The sequence below is a fragment of the Numenius arquata genome, chromosome 18 (genome assembly GCF_964106895.1).
Source record: "Numenius arquata chromosome 18, bNumArq3.hap1.1, whole genome shotgun sequence".
Classification (NCBI taxonomy): domain Eukaryota; kingdom Metazoa; phylum Chordata; class Aves; order Charadriiformes; family Scolopacidae; genus Numenius; species Numenius arquata.
In genome coordinates this window covers 4831413-4857702 of record NC_133593.1, presented here as the reverse complement: position 1 = coordinate 4857702, position 26290 = coordinate 4831413, and the positions used below count along the sequence as shown (strand labels likewise).

The 26290-nt window shown below is 41.0% G+C and overlaps 1 protein-coding gene across 1 annotated transcript; it reads left to right on the top strand.

The window, feature by feature from the left end:
- Window positions 1-3541: 3541 nt before the first annotated feature.
- MYL10 (myosin light chain 10) lies at window positions 3542-25887 on the top strand. The gene is made up of 7 exons (XM_074160540.1): window positions 3542-3757; window positions 11488-11574; window positions 13662-13737; window positions 15202-15306; window positions 18833-18911; window positions 23926-23974; window positions 24739-25887. The coding sequence occupies exons 1-7, from the start codon at window positions 3755-3757 to the stop codon at window positions 24835-24837; spliced, it is 498 nt and encodes a 165-aa protein (XP_074016641.1). The 5' UTR covers window positions 3542-3754; the 3' UTR covers window positions 24838-25887.
- Window positions 25888-26290: the final 403 nt, after the last annotated feature.

Sequence of the window (26290 nt, the reverse complement as noted above, 5' to 3'; positions counted from 1 at the left end):
AGAACAGTAGTAGTTGGCGATTCCACAAGGTACATTTTGCCAGAGTGCAGGGTGCTAGGATGGGCCTCACGTGAGTCCTATTTTCAGACAAGGACTGGCCTTGTCTTTACCCTCAGCACCAAATTAGATATCAGACATGGAGATCGAGCCTGGTCAGTATGTAGGAAGTGGAGTCCTTTGGTATGAGGGCTGGGATACATCTCTCATTAAGGTTTAGGGATTGTCCCTACATATTGGCAGGATATGGAAGGTTTCAGTTCCCAAATACAATTAACTCTCACATGTCTTTTTTGAAGGCATTGGCACTCAGAGACGTGGAGGAGCACTGCCTGTGTACAGAAGCGTAATGCTGTGGAATGAAGTTGGTCTCAAAACTCAGTCTGCAATAGCCAGAATACTTAGAAAGGTACTTACACATTTCCTATGTAACATACTCAGCATTAGTGGCTTTTTTCTGTCCCCACTGAATTAGGAGAAGAGGCCACATTCCATTTGGCATCCCATGTCACTACAATTGTCACTCAGTCCTGTACTCTGCAACTTTTTAGACAGTGAATGTTGTATGGATGAGAAACATTTTCATGATTGTTCTCAAAGATGGGAGTTGCAAAGGCACCTGAATACATTTGATGTGGTCTTCCTGAGCAGCAATAGGTGATTTAAGATTAAAATTTAATATTGCTAACAGGATCAGAGTGTAGCATCTTGTGTGAAAAAAGTGCATGGATGAGCAGTTAGAACAGCACACGATACCAGAATCCAGTGTGATTCACGTGTTTTCTTACTCATTTCTCCATCTATAAATGTAGTTTAAATTAATATCTACTTAATTTCCAGGCATGCAATATTCCTTTAAGATGTGTATGAGACACTGTCCTTGTTTATTAGGCTATTAATATTAAGAGAATTAGCAGTTACTTCTTCTGAACAATGTGCAATAAACCAGCTCTGCCCCTCCGCCTGCAAAGAGACCTGTGCAATCAGACCCCTGTGACACTGACATCCATAGTGCTCTGCATGGGTGCAGAGATCCACCTTTGAGTATCGTTTTGCAGCATCACAGAGTCCAGAATTAAAGATTAAACATTCTGGTAACTGTTGTTCAGTTCATAAAGAAAGTTGTTACCCTGTACTTGATAGGCTTATTAAAAAAGCTGTTACCCTTGGTAGAACGTCAAACCCTGGTTATGGCCAGAGAGACACGGAGACTCGACGCTGGAAAATCTCACTGAGATTTGCAGCCAGGCTGGATCTCAGGAGATTTCCTATTATTATTTTCTTTACTAATAAATCATTATGTTGTCTCCTTCACAGCACAGAGAGTTCAAATAAACCTGTCCCTGTGACAATCTGATTCTCTGAAGGAGTGTCCTGTTCTGTTGAGTCATGTGAGAGGAAAATACAAAGGAGCAGAAAGACAGATCAAAAAGGGGTAGCAGAAAGGGCCCTGGAGGCAGACTTAAGTTTGGTATTTAATATTTCAGGTAAAATATTCACTTAGCATCAATTATCTTGTTGGGTTTTTTTTTTTTTTTTTGTTCAAATGAAATTGCCTTCTGAATCAGCCAGCTCTCTAATTACCAGATTGAATGATTGAAATTTTTAGGGCAATTAAATTCAAGCCTTTCTTTTTCAGTCCTTATGTTATTCCCCCCTTCTCTCCCTCCCCTCTCCAGTCTGGAGCCTTTCTATAATTTGGAGGCAGTTGCAGAAGCAAGCAGACCTTTAAAGCAAAGATGTATGTCTCCCTTAATTCCTCTGTGGATTGGTTTTATAGACTGAGCAGAGAGGGTTCTGGTCTCTCAGGACACGTGCATTACAAACACACAGTATTGTGTGGGTTTTATCCTAACGTGTCATGTCATTTAAAAACAGCCCGGAAGAATTCATTTAATATAGAAATTCTGTGAAAAGACAAAGATCAATGTAGAAAATACATGCACTATTGGAAAATGCCTGCAGATCAAGCTAGAAAACTAAGGAGCAAATTGATGATAATAATGATGATTGATGATATACGAGATAAGAGAAAACAAAACTCCTAAAGAAACAGTACAAAGCATCTGTTAACAGAGCTGTTAGGACAAACTCATGAAATGGCTGGATGAAAAGATAAGTATTCTTCCAAAAATGGACACAAAATTCACAGGATGGAATCCTGGGCCGTCATTGAGTGACTGATTCATTCTGCTGATTTCAATGGGGATATTCCTTCCTTAAAGTTAAGTGGATGCTTAACAGCTTTGCTGAATCAGGACCTAATCCAATGAAGGTGATAAGTCTTTATCACAATGAACCTTTGAAATTATGTAGGATTTCCCTCAAAAACCTTGTTTTGAGTTTTTCATATTCCCACACTCAATCTCCCCTACAAACCTGGCTCTGCTCTCCAGCAGGCGGTCGCAGGCGGGTGGACCGGGGGATTTATTTTTATGCTGTGTTACACTAGGTATTGCTATAATGTCACTGAATTCAGAACGATGAGCACTGGGCTAACTTCCAACTTGTATCCACGACAATTTCGCTAAAGCCAGATGAATTGTATTATGCTTATTTATTACTTAATTATCCCTGTAGGTGTTCAAGGTACTTCACAAGAGCTAAAACAGTCCTTGCCCTGCAGAGCATGCAGTCAAATCTAAGATTAGAGATGACAGCACTGCAAGGGGCTGGACCTGGAGAAAGAGCAAGGTCCTTGTTCAACTAGATACTTAAACGTATGTCTGTCTCAAAGTTCTGTTGGTTGGTTAAGCACTTTTGTGACTTAAGGCTGGTGTCACTGATGCAAACAAGTGTAAGTTCCTGAAAACCTATTGTTTCTGCTATTTTTAATGCACCGGTTGTCCTGTATAGATACTCTCGCAGATACAGATTAGACTTTTAGGAAATACGATTTTTTGTCTGTGGAATGGTGCCATTTTGTACTGGTTAATGTTTTGGCTCATTGTGATAATGCCAAACATGATTTATGAATTGAATGGAATGCGTATGCATTGATGTCCATGAGCATTCCCCAGGAGACACAGCCCTAGTGGTTCCTGTGCTGCTTTCTCTTTTCTCCTGTTCTTACCACCGTATTCATTACTAACATCTCTTTTTTCATGCTTTGAAGTCCATGACTCTCCATTGATTTGCAATAGCTTAAAGTTTGGCCCCTGGACTTCAGGCATGTGTGACAGATTCAGGGAAACCAGACCTGATCACTTTATTGCCACCCGCAGAGCAGTGCTTTTCCAGGATATCTCCCAGTTAGAGATGCACCTTTGCAGAACCTCAGTCCTTTTCCTGGAGCCCTGAATGCCCACACCAAGCTCCGGAGCTACCAGACATCTCAGTGCCGGGATTTACTGCGAGTTTCTGCTGCATTTTCTCAAGGAGCGTGTTTCTCTTTCTGCTTTTTCAGGATGCCATGTCCACTTAAAATCTTTTTAGTGTGTGCCCTGTGTTCATTATTTAGAAGTACATGGGAAAGCCCCTTCAGCTCTAGCTTATTGTGAGTGCTGTACAATAGTCTCCCAACTGCCCACTCTACTTATCTGCTGCATTATTTCTGTGAAAGCAAAAGCCGTGCATGGAACAGATGCTTGGAATGGTATTGGGATCCAATTACTGCACTTTTCCAACCTTACATCTATTGTCTAAACTTGGAGCAGGCATATTTTTATTCCTTGGTGACACTATATAAAGAGACAACTGGCATTGTGTTTGCTGGCTGACTAGTTGGCGGAGAAGGGGTGGAAGGAACAGCAGCAGGATGGTAGGTTTTATTCTTTCCCATGTCTGTCTATCTCTGTCTGTGTTTCCTTCTGACACTAACAATTCAAACGGAACAGTAATGATCACACTGGACCCCATGAAATCTCATACTTAGTTTCCCATCCGGAATGAAGATAGAGTGAGCTGTGAGCTTCCAAGGACTTTTCTGCATGTGTTTAACAAATGAGTAAGGCAGGGAACATGGATGCACTTGCTGAAGGGAAGAGCTCCTGCATCTCCTTCCAAGACTGATACACTGGGGCAGCAATGACTGGCACAGCTGGTGTTAATTAGTGCTAAGGTCCGCTGTGGTGTGATGGGGAGTGAGGGAAATGGTTATCTCTATAATTATAACTGTGTTGCTCTCGAGACTGTGGGGAGAAGTAGGAAGTACTGCAGGAATTTCTGTGTCTTGTCTTTGCCGTGCTCGCTGTTGGCTTTTAGCTCTGGGACTCCAACAGCCACCTCCGCACCAAAGGTGCACTTGATGGGATTCCAAGGAGCGAAGAAGAACTCCTGCCTAAGGAGCACTGGGCACATTGGGCTCTGTGTTTGTCTTCTGCAAATTCAGAGGAATGACTGCAACAATATTAAAAAAAAAAGATGGTGATCTTCTCTTTCCTTATTTCTCTCCTTTTTGCAGGTCATTTTAAGGTTGTCTTAAAGTAATGCTGCCCAGGGCTCCGTGGGGCTATGGAATATTTGATTCTGGAGAGCACTGGAGAGGGAGGTTGTATATGAAAAGCTTTCTCAGAGCTTAGTTCAAACCTGATCCCATTTAAGCAGGTGATGAATGTGCTCCAAGTGTTGTTCTGAGCAGGATAAAGCCACGTTCAAAGGAATTTCTAAAATCCACTCACAAAACTAGGTTCCGGTTTCCGTCAGTGCAAGCCTAGTGTCAGTGGTTTCACACTGAGCACACAAGCCACTAATCATGTTCTTCACCACTGTTGTACAACTGAGCAGTGCCTTGTGCTGATTACGCCTCTTCAGTTGTGGATTTACAGGTTTCCCTTTAATCAGCTTCACTAAAGGCTAAGCCAACCCTTTTGTGGGATGGGGGGCAAGTGCTGGATCTTAGGTTTTCTTTTTCCCCTCTTTTTAAAAATGTTATTTACCAGTTTTCTTCCCTTGTATTTAGATAATGCCACGCCACGCTGCTTGATGTCTGAAGATATTTCAGGACATTTTGCGGTGAAATTGCTTAAGTTGGGAGATGTGAAAATATAGGGAGAGACTATTCTGTCTCCTCACTCCCAGTTCAACTGACGATTCTCTGTGGTGGTTCTTTTCATTGTGCCTTTTGTTTTGGGAAAATATCTTCTGAGGTACCTTACTATACAGGGACACATGAAACAGATTTAAAATGGAAAGAAAAAAATAGCCTTAATGAAAGAAAGCTGAAGAATATCTTTACATAAGGAAGTGATCATTTTTTATTAATCAGAGGGAAATGTATATGTAATTATGCTAGATGAACTCTGTGGGGAGGTTTTTTTCTCTCTTTATGATGTCTTAAGGGATTTATAAATATTACAGAGGTTTTATAGCATCATAATATTTCAGATGTGCAGTAAAGCTACTTTCAAAGGATTAGTGCAGACAAAGCAGCATAGTAAAAAATAATTACAAGTCAGGCAGTGCTACTAGGCTCTGACATCCAGGGCTGATGAGAGCGAGAGAGGCAGGGTTCAGGGAGATAATTTTTCTAACAAGAGCAGACCACACAAGTGCTGTGGAATGGAGTTCTGAGAACTGTCTACAGCTCTCCGTTAATTCCAGGGAATTTCAGCGAAGTTGGGTCTGTGATGTCTCCCTGCATGCTCTGTGCTGATGGAGAGAAGGAAGGGAAGGAGAGAGGGAAGCCTTTTTCTCATTCCCAAAACATTCCTGTTGTCTGTTCAGTTCGAGTGGCAAACCCTGTAGCAAACTCTGTGCGCCGAAGGGAACTGCATTCCCAAAAATAGATTGCATTCTGATCAAATGTGTTTTGCAGGCTGCTTAACTGCCTGGAATGTGCCACCTGTACTGGCACAAGTACTGACCTCCATGGAGCAAGGCTGATTTCACTAGTGGAAAACGTGGCCAGTGGTTTAACTGGTGAAGTGTCTGTGTATGGCTCTGCACACGCGTGTGTGTGTGTACACACATGTGTCTGTGAGCACGGAGACCTGTATGTGGAGAGGGACTGTTCACCTGTTTACATGAAGGAGGAGGATGTGTATACGCCAGAGAAGAAAATTTGTTGGGTGGGGAAAGCAGCTGGCGAATTTTGGGTCATAGAGGTTGAGCAGTCTGCGGTTGGAGAGGTTATCTGCTGTTGCGAGATAAGGTTTGCGAGATAATGCATTCTCTCTCTCTATCCGTGCAAGAGAAAAAAGGAGACTGTGATTGGGAAGGGATTTTATGTGGGGCAAAGTAGAAAGCTTTAGTGTATGGGAGTGTGAAGCAGGGAGGATGCAGTCCAAGAGATTTTTGTATCTAGCAGGGATCAAAGGTGTGTGTCTGTGTGGGTGTGGGGGAGGCTGGGGCCACATGTAAAACGGAGTGAGGATGAGAAGGGAGGGATCTGTTTGTGAGTGAAGAGCAGGTAATAAAAAGATCTTCTGTTTCTAAGTTCTGATAACGTGGGTTTTTATTTGAATGATCTGAGGCTGTTGCCTGTTTGAAATGCAAATTGTGCCCTTAGAGCAGTTTATGTTGCTTGCTCCTCTAGACTGTTCCCTCAAAGGCATGCACTTGGCTTGGCCTTATGCTGCTCACCTGCCATGAAAAGGACCTAAACCACACTAAAAAATGGTGGCTTGGCCATACTGGGATCTGGGGTGCAGATGCAGAGTAAATTATCTCAGCAGAGCGAACTTGTGAGACAAAAATCAACAAAAAGCCTGTCCAGTGCTGCAGAAAACTCTTGGATGGGCCTGAGATGTAACTTCTGATGCAGAAGCTGGATTCAATGATAACAAAAATGCAAAGACAGGAAATGTCAGCACTGAGATCCCAGAGTGGATGAAAAAACAAGGAGAGAGTGTGATGGATGAAAAAGTAATAGTAACTCCGAGTTAACTCCATACGGTGGATCACAGTAGGGGACGGAATCTGAGCGAGATGATGGATGATTCTGTCTTTTCTGTAGTCACAAACGTAGCGGCAGAGGAAGGAAGTATAAAATGTGAAACAGGGCAACCTAAAGCTGGTAGTATCTTATGTCTAGTTTGTCCTGGGCTGAATGAACACATGAGGGTACAGGACAGCAGAATCAGGCTGTTAATAGTGTATTCCCCTCTTTTTCTCTGAAGGACTCCCTCCCAGGAGACCTGCTTACCCACTGGTGTTTTCTGTGGTAAAACAATTAAAAGAAGACACAGTAAGTTGCTAAGTGGGGAAGCATTTCCGCTTGTGTTTTAACTTTGGCTGTCAGGAGTATCAAACTATGTCATCTTTAGTTACTTCGAGTATTTTCAGAGTGTTTTAAGGCACGGTGGCCCAAACAGGGAACTGACTTCACCAAACCAGATCAAAAATGTGGCTTCTGGCAGCGCTGCCCATTTTTCCTGACAGCCTGTGGAGACATTCTTGCTCTGCAGAAAATGCTAAGCAGAGGTCGGTTACTTCATACGTGCTAGAGGGTGGAAGCGTGCACCTGAGCAGTCAGTGCAGAGCAGCGCCAGTTATGGAGCTGTACCTTTGTTTATCTTGCAGCAACTTGTCTTGTTTTACTCTGCTTTTCTGGGTTGTCTGCAAAATTCATCGAGATGATAAAGTTCTGCAATAATGCAGTGCCATTTCCTTCGTGTCATGAACCTCTCGCACCAGCCTTTTATGAATTTATCAGGGTAAATAACGCCTCACGTTCTGAAGTAAGAACCAGATACTTTCAGCTCCTTCTTCCTTTGCATTTAGAAATATAAACTGATTCCCTGCCCCCTTTTCTTTTAGATCACGCTGAAATCAGAGATTTCTTCACTCTGATTCACTTGAACATACAATCCCTCTGCAACATAGAAAAAATGAATCCCTGTTATATCCAGAGAGGCAAAGGCAGCGCACACTCATTGTTTCTGCCTGTGTCACTGCACTGTCCTTGTTCCCTCTGGCTCCCTGACACTGCCAGAGAGGAGAGATGGAAAGAACCTCAGCGAGGGAAACTCAGCTCAAAGCAAATGCCTGGTTCAACAGAGTTTTCAGTTTTCTTGGGACAAGATTTTGGTGTGGCTCCCATTTTTTCATTTAAAGCTTCTAAATCAAACCAACACCAAACGAAAAAAAAACCAACCAAAAAAAAAAAGACCCTTTAAAACCCAGGCTAATTGAGAGAGTGCTAACACTAGTAAGACAAATGAGTGATATGCGACAAGCCTGTGGTTTCTCTTCTAAAGTGAAGTGTTGTTTTCTTCACAATGGGATGATTAATACACTCAGGCAGGAATATTAATAGGCTTGTTCAGTTGTTGCAACATTCTTCCCACTGCTGTGCTATTGAGGCCTCGGAATCTGAGCCCAGGGGACCCTCAGCTCTTCAGTTTCTCATCTGGCACGTTTTGTATGTCAGTCTCAAAGCACATGTTGCAAAGCCAGAGCAGCCATCTCTGCAGCCCCGCACACTGCATTTTACGAATGGGGAAATCGAGGCAGACAGAAGTGATGTGTCACTCACCCACTTGCTCCTCTGTAGGTCACCTACTAAATCCTTGACGGTTTAGAAAGCATATGTTTGCTCAGTCCTGTGCTGCCCTTTTTACCATGCCAGTCTTTCAGAGAGAATCCTGATTCAATTCATTAAAAAATTCTGGAACGTTTGGAGTTGTCAGAGAGCAGCACAGACCTATTTCTGTTCTCTTAGAGCTGCCTTTTCATTTGACTTACCCACCGGAAAGACAGTGACAATGTGCTGTATTCTGTTCCTGCTCCACCTACTTACCTCTCAGCCTTCCTCTGCATAGTGCCTGCCTACCCACCAGTCCTGCAAAATCAAGGGGCAGTTTCTTTCTGTGATTATGAATTTCCCAGCCTTTCAGAGCTGATAAATTACGATCACAACACTGCGTGCACAAAAAGCACGAGACTGATAATCCAAGATGCTTTATCCTTTTGTTTGATGCCGAAAGACTTAGCTTGAAACTGGTGATGGAAAGCCATTCCCATCCAACAGCTGTTCATGGCCCCCTGTGAAATGCATTGGTGGTCTCAGCCCCATTCCACAAGTGACCGGATCATAAATAGGATCCACACCCAGAGCTCCAGCCGAAAAACTAAAGATAGATTGAGTGACACGGGCACTGATCTCCTTTATCATCCCTGGAGATGACTAACCAGAGAGTAACACTGAACAAATATTGTGCTAGGATGAATTTCTCCTGGTACAGTGCTTGTTCTCTGGAGAACTAGTCTTCAGTCATTTCTGCCTCGAATAGGAGTTCACTAATGTAAAGAAACTTTTGGGTGTTTTTTATGTTGCCAGTCTAATAGATACTGAGCCACAGCTTTTGGGCATATCTGATCCTTTCTTATAGCTACAATCCTTGCTTAAAGCCTTACAGCACAGAGAACCATTAAACTGAGGAATAATAGAGGTATTGCCAGTGTGTGGCATTTAAAGTTAATAAAACCTGGAGCTGGAGCCCACTGCCCTTCATTGCAGTGCTCACTTAAGAGGATGTAAGTTGTTTGCTAGTATGGAGAATATTTATCATGCAGGGTATGGATACTGTATTTGGTCACAGCAGAGCATGAGAATGGTAAAGCGTGTTTTGTCTTCATAAAGACCAGCTGCACGAGCACAGGAGAACCAGTTCTGCCAACCCATCCGAAACGCTGAGCCTTGTGCCCTGTGGTCAGTTCCCCCAGACAGCTTGTAATACGTTCTGCTGGGTAACATCTGCTTTCCCTTTACCTCGGGGAACAAATACATGTAAATACGTAGGATTGTTCCTAATATTTCCATTCAATCTGGAAGTGTTGAAAACCTCCACCAGACACCTCACGATATATGGAAGATTGTGCATTACTGCTCAAAATAACACTTATTTCATGTGTAGGAGGAGGAGGGAATCTGTTTATTCCAAAATCAATATTTCTACATGCATTAAACATTCCACTTATTCACTTTTTTTTTTTTTTTCCCATGCATGTGGTGGCATTCTATCCTTATTTTTATCCTCACTACAAATACATTTTTCTTTTAATTTCCATTCCTATTTCCAGATTTTTGTGCTTTGCATTAGCTGATTGGAGCTTGACAGGTCTGGAGTGTGGGTATGTGGATGAGTGTCTACCAAAGCCCTAATTTTCAACCTGGGATCTAAACCAGGGTGGCTGAGTGCAGAAATCTGCCTGGCAAATTAAATTGATCAGACAATGTATACTTCAAACAGAGTCAAGTGGGAATATTTCCTTGAGCTGCTCTGCTCCTCAGGATATTTGAAATCAGTATTGAATTTGAACTTTCGCAGGCTTTTTTAGTGTGATGAAAGGAGACAGTAGAAGTTGCCTTCTGTTTCATGCAGAATAGCCCAAACTAAGTAAGACTAATTTTCCATGACATGAGAACCAGGTGGGACTATGATGATGAAGTTTAAAAGTAAAAATGATAAAGAAAAAAAATAATCTGTCTGGAAGGGAACTCCGAAGGAGATGTAGCTCATTATCCTGCCCCAAGTGAGGATAATGCTGTGGTTAAAACATTTCTGTAATCCTTAGGAATCACAGATTTTATTCTTTACTGCAGAACAAGAACTACATTGTCTTAGACAAGCTGGTTGGGCCCTTATTCAAAGATAGATAATGAAGTCTAGTTCTGACTGATTTTTAGTCTTAGTCTGATTTTTTTCTTAGATATCATTGTAGTTCTTTCCCCAGTCTTTCTCTGTCTCAGTCTTCAGACTACAGAATAGTGATAAAAGCAGGCCCACCCTTTTATTTAAGATGACTATCTTGAATATTAAAATTATATGGCAAGTTAGGCAATGTAGTGTAGTGTCGTAAGTTGGTGCAAGAATATAGATTGTCCTTCCTACATAGGAAGAATCTGTTCAGTCAGTGTTGGCCCAGACAGAGCAGGCTTCTAAACGTTTCTGTGTGAGTGGGAAATGATACAATTGCCCTTCCTAGTTCCTGAACAGAGTCCTCATGCAGGGAGGCTGCCTGTCCCTGCATGGGAGCTGGGAAGAAGGGGTACCTGTAGCCACTCCCCTGAATTCCTTGTATTTCTTGAGAACAGCAGGTTGGGAATTTTAGCTTACATCTCTGAGTGAGAGTATAAGCTGGCATCACTCCTCCTGTAATACAAAGCTCTGAAAATCCAGTGCAGAAGGGGGACTATTCTCCTGCGTCAAGTGCTCTGGTGCAGGTGACTCTACCCGAGCATCAGGCAATTCCTCAGGGAAACAAGCAGTGGACCAGCTGTGCTATTCGGAGTCACGCTTTGGGCCCCTCACCCTTTCTAAGGCAGCACAGTGACTGTCCTTGTTTATCTGAGCTGTCAGGTTCCAGGCCAGAGCAAGGGAATGGCAAAAAACCTCAGTGAGAGATTAATCTGTGACTAAAGCAACATTTTTTATCCCGTTTATATACATATATATATGATTGAATTAAAAACTTTGTCATGACAAAACACAATCCTCTTGTATTACTTGACTGTATATATTTTACCTTCTGTTAAAGATGGAATTTGTTTTCATGGGTGCTTAACAGACGAAGTAATATATATTTATCTTCTTATTTGTATTACAGGCTCCAAAAAAGGCAAAGAAGAAGATAGAAGGTGGTTCCAATGTTTTCTCTATGTTTGAACAAACCCAGATCCAGGAGTTCAAAGAGGTTGGTCACTATTCTGCTGTTCTCTATAGTCTCCTGTCATTGCTAATGAATAACATAGGTCTTGTTTGTAATCCTTATTCAATTCTCCATCTGCTTTAATAGAACACACAGTTGTTTTCTGAATCATCTCTGTGGTTTTGGCTGGTGTATCGTTTTCCTTGTGTGTTTGTTTGTTCTTTCGTTCATTCTTTCTTTCATTCTTTCTTTTCTTCGTTCTGTCCCTCCTTCCCTCTCCTGTTTCAAGCTCGTATTTGAAAAGCCCCCGCCCCAAAATAAAGGAAAATTATCATCTCATCCACTTTAGCCCTGATTCAGGAAAACACTTGAGCACATGTTTAAAGTTAAGTGGTATTTTAAGTAAGAGTAGTCTTATGTGCTCAAGTATCGTCCTGAATAAAGATGCCTTATTGAACCAGGGCTTTAATTAGTGGACTGTTCCACAATAGCAATAGAAAATATTCTTCTGTGCCCTTCTAATACTGCCCACAAACTAGAAACAAAAATACCAAGAAGTCCTCAGCTGACTTTCTCCGTAAATGCCAATAAAACAAAAAAACATGTTGAGATTAACTAAGTAAGCATCTTTTAGCTCCCAAATAATTTGGTATTATCATGCATTGTAGATTCTTTGACCAGTTACTTCTGAGGAGGCAAATCTAATTGGCTGGATAAAAGCTGAAGCATATTAAAGACAGATAATTTGTTCAATGAGTTTATGCTTTTTTTCTGAGTAGACGTTCTAGAATGTCTGTAAGGCCATCACGTTTTGCACTGGTTTATCATTTTAGATTATTCATGTTTTCCCCTTTTTTTGGTAACTCACATCTCCAATGCAATATGAAATGTGATAAATAGCTACAAGTTCATTTTCAACTCTTTAGAGTTGGGCTTAATTTTTTATTAGGTGATGATCTGACAGGTAAATGAAGGGTTATGAACATGCACGCTCCAAGTAATCACATGGGCAAACTGGAATGTGAGCAGTGGGGCTTCGTGAGAAACGGGAGGTAAAACTACATGAAGATATGTTGATATAATACTATCGTGGAAAGAAGTGCACCCTGCAGAGCTGTAGACTCTAAAACTCTGCAAGTTCCTGCAGCTGCAATGGACTAGCTGTATTCTCGGGAGAATGCTGTCTTTCATAATAATACTGGAGTAAGGATAATTCCTGGTCATTGTAAAGATACACTCTCATATTGATGGGCATGTCAGACAGATAACCAGCTTCAGAGACATGCCTGGTTCTACTAATATTCCTCACAGTATGACCAGGGGAATTTCAGGTCATTAAAATCTTTCAAAATCAATAAAACATTAAAAGTGTGATGACAGCGAATAGACAGACATGTAAACAGGTAAATAAATAGGCAGTTAAATGGCTTGGTGAATAATGGGTAGAGTACATAAATTCCATGTTGGCTGAAAATAGAAAAATAACTGGTTTTTTCTATGAAAAGTTAAATTTTGCTTGACAGAAGTATTTAAGGTCAACACATCCAGGTCAGTCAGAGCAAGAGAGTACAGTCTGAAGGATACGGTTTATTGGAAAGGGAAACAAACTTTGAATAAATAAACCTACGTTTCACTGTACTTTTGAAAATTTAGCTATCTCTGTGTGAAGGCTCATTTCGAGGCCCAGAAGAAATTGACTTTAGCTTCATCTATAGTATTTAAATGCCTTACAGAACGCGATAGCTGCACAAAGGAGTGAGGTATGGGAAGGGTACAAAACACACAGAGTAACCACTGACTAAATCCCCCTCAACTAAAGCCTCCCTAATTCAAACTTTTATGCGTTAAGGCCTGAATGGCTGGAGCTGCCAACGTTGGCTTCAGCCCAGCTGCACGCTGCACTGAGCATTAGTTTAGTAAGAAGAAGTTTGGGTGGGTTTAATTAAGCCCCTTGCCAAGATACAGCAATGTGTTGAAAGCGAGGAAAGCGCAATGGTGTGGATGAATCAAAGGAAGTTCAATATTCTTCTTTACAGCGTGTCTGTAACGGCCCCCTGGACCGGTACGTGTGTTTGTAGCACTGTCCGGTGCAACATGGCAATGGAAAGAAATTGTCCTTTTTCTTCCAACAGGCTTTTACCATCATGGATCAGAACAGGGACGGCTTTATTGACAAAGCAGACTTGAGAGACACATTTGCTGCACTAGGTAAACTGGTGGTAATTACTAAATACTTCAAAGAAATGCAGTTTAAATTTTAAGCACATAAGAAAAGTTTGTCTTAGAATTACAGTGGGAGAAGTAATGCGATACACAGGGGGCAAAAGGAAGCCTGTTCAGTTTGATCTTCCTCCTTTATGGTAGTTGCTGTCTTTCTGCATAGCTCCAGCTGGGAAGTCTCCTGAGCAGCCTCTTTCAGCAGCGAAATGAAGGGCGCTCTGGGACTCACTGGCGGGTGCAGCAGAGCTGTGGGGCTGGCAGCTCTCCAGAGGCACTGATCCCTCCCCTGCAACTGTTCCGTAAAAAGCCCACCCAAGCAGGGGTCCATGGCAGGCATTTCTGATTTGCCTGTGAATCCAGGCTTCACAGGCTGCATGCACCTTTTTCATCTAGGAGCCGTGCAATATCTACCAATTAATGTTGTTGTCATGGACTAGCTGCCCCTCTGCCCACACGAAAGTAGGAGGACTTCATGTGAGGTTCTGTGCTGTTGTGCACTTGTGTGGGGTGGAATGTGTGTGTCGTGAGATGAGGTATTGTCCATTCCATGCACATCACAGTCCTGATAATATCAAGCAGATTAAAGCAAATCTTCCTAAGGAAAGGAAAAATCATAATGCTCATGATCCCAAACCTGGAGTTGTATCCTTGTTGCAACATTTGAGGCTTGAACAGTGATGTAGGCATTTGGGCTTTTGCCATCTGGATCTTATTAAAAAGAGCTTGATAAGAATCTTTAGTGCTCCCTGGGGTGGAATCAGACGCCAGCAGAGTCAGTGCAAAGAGCAGAAGCTCCTGAACTCTTTATTGTGACAATGAGGTTTGCAAACTTCGGCCTGTAGCTACTGTTACCCTGAAATATTTATTTCTTAAGGCCAAGTTCTGGTATCTTTCCTGTTCAGTGAAGCCCTTCAGTGCCTATAAAATACAGTCACAGCAAATTACTGCTCCGTTTGAGTAGGGTTGCCAGGGTCTAAATTCTCATCAATAGGACTGCGCAGGGATGGGGAAGGGATATGACTACTCACCTCATCCATCTGCTCTCTACTCAGAAAGGCATCTCAATATAGAGGAGACAAAGACTGAGACCTTGGATTCACTTCAGTCACCTTGAACTCTGCTATATTAATATCAGTGGGGCCCGTATTTCACCTGAGGTAAAAACAAAAAACAAGAAAGAAAACCAGTTTATTTGGAAGTGCCCCTTCTTTCCACTGCTGGCCACTGCTGGCCAGGTCCGTATTATTTATCCTTCTTACTCCTTCAGTCACCCTTTGATCTTAGAGCCAGCTCTGCCAATTTGTTTTACACTGGGGTATTCTGGAGTTGTGTTCTACCATGTTATTAGCAAAGTTGCACAGAGCCCTGAGCTCCCCGGTGGGAGGAGATGAATGGGAATCGTTTTTTGAAACACAATTTGTGATTTATTATGAAAAATGATCTCTGCTGCAGGTCGTTTGAATGTCAAGAATGAAGAGCTTGAAGACATGGTGAAGGAGGCGCCAGGTCCTATTAACTTCACTGTCTTCCTTACTATGTTTGGGGAAAAGCTGAAAGGTAAGTACCTTTGGGGGGTTGGAGAAGTATCTGTCAAAGATCCTCAGCACTGAAATATCTCAGCACCTTGCAAATTATAATAATGTATCCACAGAACAACGCTTAAAGGCAAGGAGTGATCTTCATTTTTGCAGACAGAGCTGAAGTATGAAAAGGCTAAGGGACGGTCCAGAGGACAATTCAAAGGGGTGATTTCAGCTTACATAAGCTAACATGAAAGTGGTAAGTTGAGGTCCGGAAAGTAATGAGATCACAGCAGCCCGGAGCACAGCGCAGACGAGTTACTCACCATCGGTAGGTTCCTCGGCTGAAGTTTGTTGCTCATATTAGCTGGTTTTAAAGTATTTTCAGTATTTCTACAAAAACCTTTCTGCACTCCTTTGGCTCATTATGCAAACACGACCTCTGCATCATCCTTGCGGTTATAGGGCAAGAAGAAGCAACATGGCCTTCCCTCATTTTCTGTATTAGTTGTAACCCAGTGGCCCAGCCTTGGCTTCACTTGAGGTCAATAGCAATTGTACCATTGGATGAAGATTTCGCTGAATAACTCTTAATGGAGTGGATAAATTGAAATAACTTAATCTCAGTGTGGGTACAATGATAAGGGAGAGGGGTTTTGCCCATTGCCACAGAATACATAGGGATCACCGTAGGGAGTTCAGAAAATGTGGGTACTATGTTTGTTGTGGGAGCCAGTAGTTCAGCCATGTCTCTTACACTGTTAATGGCCAGAAACTGCAAGAGAGGGAGTGTGAGGCCAAGAGAAGCCTCTAGTCATTTTCCTATATGCATTAGAGACAGGTGAAAGCCTTGACCTTCAAAGCAAGGTTGGACTTAGCCAAGCACATTCCGGAAGTTTGTTGTAATAACTAATGCACAGAAAAAGGGAAAAAATCTGATCCCATCTTCTTAAAAACATTTATTGTATTGCTGCTGGACTCTGGCTTTATATTGCTGAGCACAAGTGCAGTGAAGGGGTTGGAACAGAAAGTAGAGAGGTCTGAAAGAAAGAATTAATGTAGCTAGTCCTCCAAGAAATACACTATTGCTAAGGAGCACGGCAGGTCTGGGAAGCATAAGAGGGGATGGAGAAGGCTGTAGGCTGACACTGAGGAGGGGATTTTATTACCCAGACATCGATCTCTCTTGATCACAGTGGTGCTTCCACTTCTACATTCCAGATGTCATCTTGCAGAGTAGGTAGTGCCCTTCTCCATAATCTTCCTTCTGGGATACGTGACTATTTCTTGTGGGGTGCCCTGCTACCCATTCCTGTCTATTTGTGATGCTTCTGATCACACACAGCATGGAAATAATCTCTTCTTCCTTTCCCCTCTTGTCCCTTACGATTGCTGAAGCTGGCAAAGAGTCTGGCCCTGCCAATTGTGTGGCCTAAAAGCAGAGCCAGCACAGGAAGGTGAATGGTGGAGCGATCCCCTCTTGTCTGCAGGTTTCCTCTTGGCTACTAACAGAGGAGGAGGGTTTTTTTAATTTCCATTTGGTGAAGGGAAAATCACAGCTGTGCTTGTCATGCCCTTCTGGTTGGGTTTGTCATGCAAAGGAAGCAGAGCCAAAAGACTGCACATTCCCAATCAAAACTAATTGGGATGAAGAGCCTTTGTAGTGCAATTAGAAAGGGAGAAAGGGCTAGAGGAAGTGGATATGGCAATTTTGCAACACTCTTTATTAGCTAAGTACCACTCAGAGAATTTGGTGAAAGGTGCTTTCTAAGTAATATTTGTTGTGCTATAATTGATTTCTGTCATAAAAGGGAAGCTGGGATTTTTGGGACAAGCTTTAGCTTTGTATATTGAGATTATGATGCCAGATGAACAGCTAACAAAACTCGGTTTATGTTAATGCCAACCACATGGAGCTGTTTCTACAGGGAGTCAGAATAATACAATTTGTACAGAAAACAGAGATGCCGCACATCAAAGAAACCACTTTATTTACCAGCTAATCAATAAAGAATGCCTGCTGCATTGCTTCTCTTCAAAGCCAAAGTCCAAGGATATGACAGAGTAGAAAATGTAAAACACAGTAAGGAAAAAAAAATCCCCCACACAGTGGTGACTACTTAAAATGCAGACATTTCCTCAGAGCTGGAAGATGTTTCTCTTCATGGGACAATCAGAACACTCATTAAATACCAATGCTCTTTGTATTGATCATATATTAATTGTACTTCGAATACATTGCCTTCAGCTTGGCAAGAAAATACACACGGCCAGTGTGTGACAAGAAGGAGACCATTTAGCCTTAGATTTATTCACTATTATATCCACTAAGATACTACTACTAATTGTGAAACCTTTTAAACAAAGAAAACTAAGAAGGCGTCAGGAGCGTGTGTAGTCATTAGAGCAGGGAACCTTGACTGGGTAATGTTCTGCTTCTATCTCTGCCAAACTTTGAAACAAACTCTGAAACTGCAATTTTTCGTGTTACTACCTTTTTTTTTAATGACACTTTCAACATTTCAGCATCCCAAGTGACTTCATTTGTCTGTGGGTCAGTCTGCCCGCTTGTAAATTTGGTTTCTACAGTTGTAAATAATGATTTGTATTATACAGACTACCACAATATTTTGAGATACTGGGGAATAGTCAGAAACAGAGTATATATGTATCTATAGTATCCTACCACAGCAGTATCCTTCGGTGTGGGTTGAAAGTGACTGTGAGTGAGTGTACTCAGAATCTGTGGTATTACAGAATAGCCAGAAACTCCAGCCAAGGTTAAGGAACTGTGAAAGCTGGTCCCTGACCCAAATTTTTTCCAACGTAAATAGACGGGACAGAGAAAGGGTGGAAGAAAAGGAAGATTATTACTATCATTTTACTGCTGGGAACAGAGGAGCAAGGAAATTAAAGTCATACCAAAAGTCTGTGGCCCAGCTAAGAGCAGAGGCAAAATCTCAGAGCCATAGTCCAGAGCTTTAAACCATCCTGTTCCTATAAGTAACACTTAATGAAGAGATAGTTAAGTGGAAGTGCACTGCAGAACCTAAGTGCAAATCACCATTTTACATTGATCATCCTGTTTCCATTGCGTTCCACTGACATTCTGATTTTATGATGAGCTCCGTTTCCTTTAGTGAGGGAAATAACCTCTTCTCTAAATAGTGAAGGACAAGTAACATCAAAAAATGTTTTTACAAGGAACGTACAGTACAAGATTAAAGGAAGCCAGTGATGGAAACAGTTTGTTATATTTTCATTTCTGAAAGCCACTAATCCTCTGGGTACTGATATTGGAGACCAGTTCCTGGAAGTTTTCTCTCCTGCAGACATAGAATAGATATGAGTTATTATTTTTAAGCTTCTGAGCATTGAACTATTCACCTCTATTGTTTATCTGACATGACAAATGCTGCCGACTTAAGGAACCTTTGTCTTCAAACCTACAACTGCAGAATTCTCCATTTTGCACTGTTTTCAAGTGAATGCAATTACTGAGCAAGTATTCGGCAGCTATAGAAATACATCCAGGCTTCTAAATTATATTTCATTAATTTTAGGCACGGACCCAGAAGAAACCATTCTGAATGCTTTTAAGATTTTCGACCCAGAAGGAAAAGGCCACATAAAGGCAGACTAGTAAGTTTATTTCCAATCCTTTTAAAAGAATAATAATAATAATAACAATAATAATTGCACAGGTTTAAAGAACTGCTTAAAAGCTATATTTTTCACAGTATTTTAAGAGACAGAAGAACTGTCGTGCGGAGAAACATTTAGCTTTGTAAGCCAGAGTTAAAAGTCTGGACTATTGTATGAATGTGTTTGTATACCAAAAAAGAGATGTTATTGTCTTCAGACATTGCAAGAGGCAATGGAAATATAATCACATGTAGGCCATTAGATAGCCTTTTTTGAAGGTCTGGATATAAATCAACACATGACTCTTTGTAGATTAACTCCATATGTAAAATTAAAATGAATGTCTGGTGCCTAACTCTCAGAGTGCTTGACTAAAATGGGAAAGCTAGTCCCCTTTTTTAAAAAGTGATCAATTTAATTAACTCTGGGACACGGTTTTAGTGAGGACATTTTCCTTGTTATGTGTTTACTGTTTGAGCCTTCTGCTTCTAGACAATAATTTACTATAAATTTGCACTAGATATGGTGGGGGCCAAATAATACTATTAATAATATGTCAATTATTGTCAATATGGCTATTTTTTAAAGAAGGAGGAAGGACCTAATTTGTATTCATAACCTGTTACACCAACAAAGCAGGGTAAAAGGACTTTAAGCGCTAATTGCACAAATGTACATTTCGTGGCTCTGCCAGGAGGGTGTAAGCAGACCTTCAGGTAAATAAGATAAATGATATCAAATCAGGGCAGTAGATGAGGAGGTCTGACCTACGGCTCCAGCTTTATGTGCCTAGAGTTATGCATACGCTTAAATTCCTTGGTGAATTTGGGGTCTGTACTTTTACTGCAGCAGCTGTTTCAGGTAGGTTTTATAAAGCATAGTATGTAAAGGAAGTCTATTAGGGAACCACGAGTTACAAAATTGTATTTGCATGAAAGAATTCCGCTAATAGTGTGATATGGTAAATGAAAACTAAACCTGTTACCAGAACCTCTAAGGTGAAGTTTTCTATGACATCATCTGCAATTATTGATGTCTCATTAAAGTTAGTTGAAAATACAAATATTTCCTTCTGTTACCAATATGCTTTTCTGTGACAGTGGCACTTAATTCCCAATGGGTATGACAGTCCCATTATGGTAAGCAATATGCAAAATAAAAGCAAAGAGACAGTCTTTTCACTAAAGAACGTCTAAATTAATTAAACCACAAGTGGATGTAGCAAGCGATCAGAAGGAACAGAGGGTTAGCAGTCATCCTGATTGTTTTGGAGTTAACATTATCCAAACAGCTTGGGAAGAACAGTCAGAGAAATACATCAGAGGAGATTCCAACAATCAGAATAAAATGTAGCCTGTTGCCAAATAGGCCAGATCACACGGTAGTGAAATCACAACCATGAAATACAACCTTCTGATAATACAAAACCCATGAAATGTTATATTTCCCACCACTATCTGTAACAATATACTGCATACAAAATCTGCAGCTTGCCACCCTGTGTCCAGTTCTACATTCCTTGGATGCTGGAAGCCAGTTGGAGTTTGGGGCAAATTAGGAATGCAGTATCACACTCCAAAATTAAGATGAGAGAGAAATACTTTTATTTTTCCTTGATGGAAAAGGTCAACCTTGTCCCCACCCCCACTGCACTGCTAACATTAGACAATTGTTTTAGTTCATCACCACAACAGAGCATAATGTTTACTTATTAGACCCGAGGGTAATGTTGATCATTACAGAACAAACCATTAAATCAATTCCCTGAATGTCTTTGAGGTTTAACTTCTATTCATATGCTTCCAAAATTTAGACATTTGAAGGTTTTGAAATAATTTTTATGTTGGCTCATACAGCCATTTCAATATGACAGTTAACGTTAATAAATAATATTTCTCCATATTAAAAAATCCTGGAATGTTTCTCTCCCAAACCAGCCACGTTGACCTTTTAATCATAACTTCTTTTTATGTTCATGGAGTTAACATCCTTCTGGGGATTTTTATGTCTCTTCCCTCTGCGTGTTTTCACCTCTAGTCTGGAAATGACTCACTTAGTCCATCTGATGGTAGCTGGGATGGAGCCTTCTAACCTTTCCAGAAGCTCCAGGAGTTTATAACTTACTTCCAAATTCAATGACAGACTTTGTTTGTCTGCATCGTTACACCAGACGTAAAATCCTTCCTATAGCCTGATGTCAAAAAGGGAAAATGCTTTAGGTCAGATTCTCAGCTGGTGTAAACTGGCATTGCTTTCGGAAAGGTTACATGATTCAGCCCTAAATGCCATGCATTGGACAGAGTGAGTCAGGCCAACATCAACTGTGTCTAACGCTGACCTGTGCCAACAAAACTTTTCAGATTTGTACCAGATGCAAATGGACCCAGGGAGTTCAGATGCATTCTGGGCCTTTGGAGATCAGTTTGGCTGAGCTGAGGATGTTTCTCATCATAGTTGTAGAGTGCTGCTCATTTCAACTCACCTGGTTTTCTCCACTGTAGAAAGGACAAACCCAGTGGAAAGTGAAAATGTCCCAGAGATTTCACAGATAATTTTGAAAAATGTTTTGAAAATATAAGAATGCAACAAAGTATTTGTAACTGTAGAAGGAACTGATGTCAGCCAGGGCAAGAGATAACATTTAGACTCCTACGTCAAGGCAAATAGATATTCTTCTTCTCTGCCCAGAAGACTTTGATTTTCTTTTTTTTTTTTTTTTGAGAAGCAAATAGTCTTTTTAAAAAAGAAAACAAGATACACAAAGAAAAAAGTGCATAATCTCTAGCTCTGGAAATTGTGAGTGTTCGTTACCCTATAAAATAAATAATGGAAAATGTGCATAAATCCTTAACTCAGTCCTTCTTGCTTATGAGTGTGCCAGAGCCTACTGGGCTGTGCATCACAAGATTGTAATTAGATATTTGATCTTTTTTTTTTTCCCCTCAATACTTTAAGCATGTGAATAGAAGACACATAGTGCCCAGATCTCTTTTTAATTCAGACCTGTTTGTGAAGAAGTTTATTTGTGACATCTGACAAAATGGCTGTAAGTGCTTCCTTCTATTCACCAAGCTCCTTCCTGTATCACGCTTCCCATTTGCATTTGCTGATGCCGTTTGCCCCAGTGCACATATACCAAATAATCAATTTGTGCTGATGAGAATGATCTCTCTGCTCTTGCACCCGCTGATCATTTGAGAATTCCGCTTCAAAAAATGCAGTCACGTAACAAATGGCCAGGATAAGGAAACAGAAACAGCAATATGAGAGAAAGAGATGAAGAAAGACTTTGCTAAGTAAAGAGAATGGTAAAGTAATGCAGGAAAAATATACACAATAGCTTAAGCTCTGTCTGTGACTTCAGAGTATTTCCCAAAAACTGCATGGATATTTTCACTCTTGTCCCTGTGGGCAAGATCCTTATTCATTACCCAGAAACTTCTTATTTCAGATTTCCCTTTCTGTCCTTCCAAATGAGCACTTCACATCAACAAGAAAGAGATTCAGAGGTATATATGCCTCCTATGCAAATTGGGATATGTCTGTGTTGTAGCCTTTTACTGGAAAAAAAATATGTCAGAGATATGAGAAAGTCCAGTTGTAGCTTTGCCATCAAAACTACACTTTTGTCTGTGTCGCTGTTTTCACTCGAGATGCATGGTCTGTGGGAGCAGAAAGGGAAGCTTCGCTATTTTGCCTGAATATCTGCACCCACACTAGGTGAATTTTGCTCACACACAAGTGTTCCTTTGCAGGCACAATTGCTATTATAAATAGTTAGTTTTAAATATTCACTTTAAAAAGGAGAAATATTCACTTTAAAAAGCAGAAAGAGCTGTTTCCAGAAGAGCTATTGCGCTCCCCACAACAAAGTCTTCAAAAAATCACCCTTTTTTCAAAAATCTACAAACTAAACCAGATTTCTGTACTTGTTTCAGCTTATGGTTTTGTAGAACAGACCGCTCAGCTGTTGTCACAGGTTCATAGTCTGTTTTACTGATTTAGAAAAAATCCTAATAAAGTATAAATACCTTTAGTAGTAACAAAAGGAGACAAGTCTGCCTCTTCAGTGTGAATGCAAACTCTTTGAGACTAATATAGGAATTCTCCTACAGGAAGGGGACTTTATTAGTGCAAGTGAAAGGGATGTTTCTGTGATATAACGAGTTCATACTGGTGGACGTTCTAGCACATTGTGCATGTACTGCCCCCAGCACATGAGTAACTGGGTGAAATATAAAGACGTTTTATCAAAAGGGGTTAGACTAGAAGCAGTAATCATTCTTCCCGGCACTTCTATTCACCTAGAAACTTAGGTAAAAAAATTACGTGCTCGACTGACTTCCCACAATGGGTTGGAAAACAGAGGGTAAATCAGCTGAGAGTCTGTCCCCAAAATATTCTCTTTGATGTAATTGCAGAGGATGCAGATTGTGTGTGGGATAAGCTCCTTGTTACAGTGCTGTAACTCCAGATCAAGACATTGTACCGTGAAATACAACAGGTCTCATGCAGTTTCACAGTCTCCTCTGGGAATGACTGCATGCAAATAAAGGGATTCTCAGATGATGTTTCGGGGTAGCTGTTGGAGTTCTCTTTCAAGTCCTCTCTCTCATTTCATGCTCTGTTCCTTTCATCCTCAGATTTTGCAGAAAATATTCTCTCTTTTGGTTTTGTTAAGTGATCCAAACTTTAAACAGCAAGTGAGAAAACCTACCATTTTAGGTTAAGATGAGCATACAAAATTGCTGTATTTCAATTAGAGTAATAACCTTAAACAATTTTAAACCTCTATAAAATGTCACAAAAGCAAAATAAGTTGGCAGAGCGAGGCATCGACACTGATGGGTGCCCACAGAAAATCTCTTACAATATCATGTAAGGATTAACAGCTCTAATTTATGCGGTCACACAGATTTTCTTTCATGCGTCTTCAGGAGGGATCTTGCCATCTGAATTGTCATGTGCCATTATCACCCTCTAATCAGGTTATTTCGTTTTATTTGAACAGCATCAAAGAAATGCTCATGACACAGGCAGACCGGTTCAGTCAAGAAGAGGTAAGGACCTTCTCCTTTACTCAAAATAGGGATCTGTCTCCAGCTACTATTCAGCAATAAGTATTTGCCTCTCTTTAAATGCATGAATTCAGCTGAAATCCAGACTGAGAGAAGGCCGATGCCAGCTCTAGCAATTAGGAACAATTCAAAGCATCTCTTCTGAATAGCTCCATGGCTTAATCAAAGTCAAACTGATTCTTTGGACTCCCGTCCAAGTGTAAGCGTGGCCTATCTCTTGCTGTTCTTTCCTATGGAGAGCTGGGCAATGAATTTACTAGAGTTCAAGTGGCTTTGGGTGGGGACTGTGATCTGGTTTCCATTTCTGTGGGAGTTATTTTGTTTGAAATCTGAAATGAGTTCTGAAATGAGGTACTGACTTTGTGGTTTGTGTGAGACTGAACATCGATTCTGCTGGCTGGGAGGAATTTAGAGGGACTTTATTTTCAGAAGAGAAGATTGAATGCAATTGGTTCATGGCAAGAACAGAATGGACTGCAGACTGTAGTACATTATTTGGCCAGGGCTCACCTGGATCTCAGAGAGAGCTCTTTTCGGTAGGGACCTTGTTGGGATTCTAGCAGGACTGTATTAACTGGTTGTGTCCTAATTCCTATTTCTATTTTACTGAAGGTAAGGCAATATTTTCCATAGTGGTTAATGGATCAAGGCAGAAGGGAGCTGAACTGGGTTGAAAATGAAAAGCACTACATGTTGCTGTCCCACAGTCCTACGTTTGTAATACTTATCTCCCCTTTGCTTGGCAGATCAACCAGATGTTTGCTGCTTTCCCTCCAGATGTCTCTGGTAATCTTGACTATAAGAACCTCTGTTACGTTATCACCCATGGTGAGGAGAAGGACTAAGAGGGAAGAGAGGAGCTTCTGCTGTCATAATGCACCAAGTTATTTCATAATGGTTTTGTGTGCAAGACAAAGGGCTAAACATTCAGTATGTGAAGCCATGTGGTCATCAGAAGAGAACCAATAAAACAATTGAAATTAGATTAAAGTTATTTAATGCTCCTGTTTTTATAAAAGATGAAAATACCAATTTTGCGAGTTTTTTCCCATCCTTTTTTTTTTCTGTCAGTGGTTTGAAATGGAATTTTCTTGATGAACTGGTGCTTTCGTGATTTATTGACAATCCTAATGTTCACCAGATGGTCCATTGGGCACTGTAGTGTTGCTTAACCTCTTCTCTTTTATACATAAGCTCCATGTGTTAATTGAGAAATCCTCTAACTCACTGCACTAGGAAGAGTATTTGGTAAATAGAATTCTGTTCCATTTCACAGCCCCTAGCAATGAAAGTGTAAATAAAACAATCTTAAGCTCTTGTGAATATGCAATATGCCCTCTCCGTCTCAGTGATGTGGCCAGTTTCATAAGCCACTTGACTCGTTTGCTTTGGTGCAAAGGCACAGAAATAGTGGAATAGTGGCTATTTTTCTCATAGTAAAATTTACCTAGGCATACTTAGAAACCAGCAATAACAAATTTCCCTCTTCAGAAGTACCTTTATTATGCGGAGGAGCTTGTCCATGAAATAACAATAACGCCTCGTCTTCCACCCGGTGGTCATTAGCCTTGTTTTATAGGTGAGGCACGCGCTGGAAGGATGTGTTTTGCCAAAGATTGTCAAAAGCCTAGGGACAAAGGCAAGAAAAGAACTCAGGAACTGTAGCCCAGGGTTACAGATAAAAGCAAACTACCTCTCACTTTTATAATCCAAGATCAGCGTAGTTTCTAAAATGGGCTACAATTTCTTGTATCTGGACTTCTAGGAATTGGACATATTCTGCCTATGTGGAATATTGCATGAATACTTCCTGCGTGGGAGTCAGGAGGAGGTTGCAGCCAAAGTAAAACAAGCTTCTGCTGTTTTAACAACTAATAAAAATGGTTTCCTTTTGCATCAGTCTTGTTGGCACCACAGTCCCACAGACATTGAGAGGAAGTAACAAGCCACTTCTTTTCTGTTACCATCTTAATCTTTGTAGAAGGACAACGTAAGGGCAAGGTGTCAAATCCTGCCCCCATCAGGAGGGGCAGAAATTACACTAAAAAGCTTTAGCATCTGCACGACTCGGGGATGTGACATTCATCCTCACCTGCATTTTCTGTTGTTCCAGCAAAACGCTACACCCTGTGCATTTCAGAAGTACGGAACAACTGGAATGAGAAGGCTCTTAGCAGACACAAAGTTGGCATAATGAATCTCACCCCGTGCCCCTGTGTCTGGAAGCACTGAGCATATTCCTGTAACAGCAATGTTTTTCTAGGATAAGTAGACAGCTCCCAGTTGTATCTACCAGCA

What these genes read in the sequence shown, in the direction of transcription:
- MYL10 (XM_074160540.1), top strand. An exon ending in AGACACATTTGCTGCACTAG is followed by an intron (nt 13,738 to 15,201) that starts GTAAACTGGTGG and finishes TCTCTGCTGCAG; the next exon opens with GTCGTTTGAATGTCAAGAAT. An exon ending in ACCGGTTCAGTCAAGAAGAG is followed by an intron (nt 23,975 to 24,738) that starts GTAAGGACCTTC and finishes TTTGCTTGGCAG; the next exon opens with ATCAACCAGATGTTTGCTGC.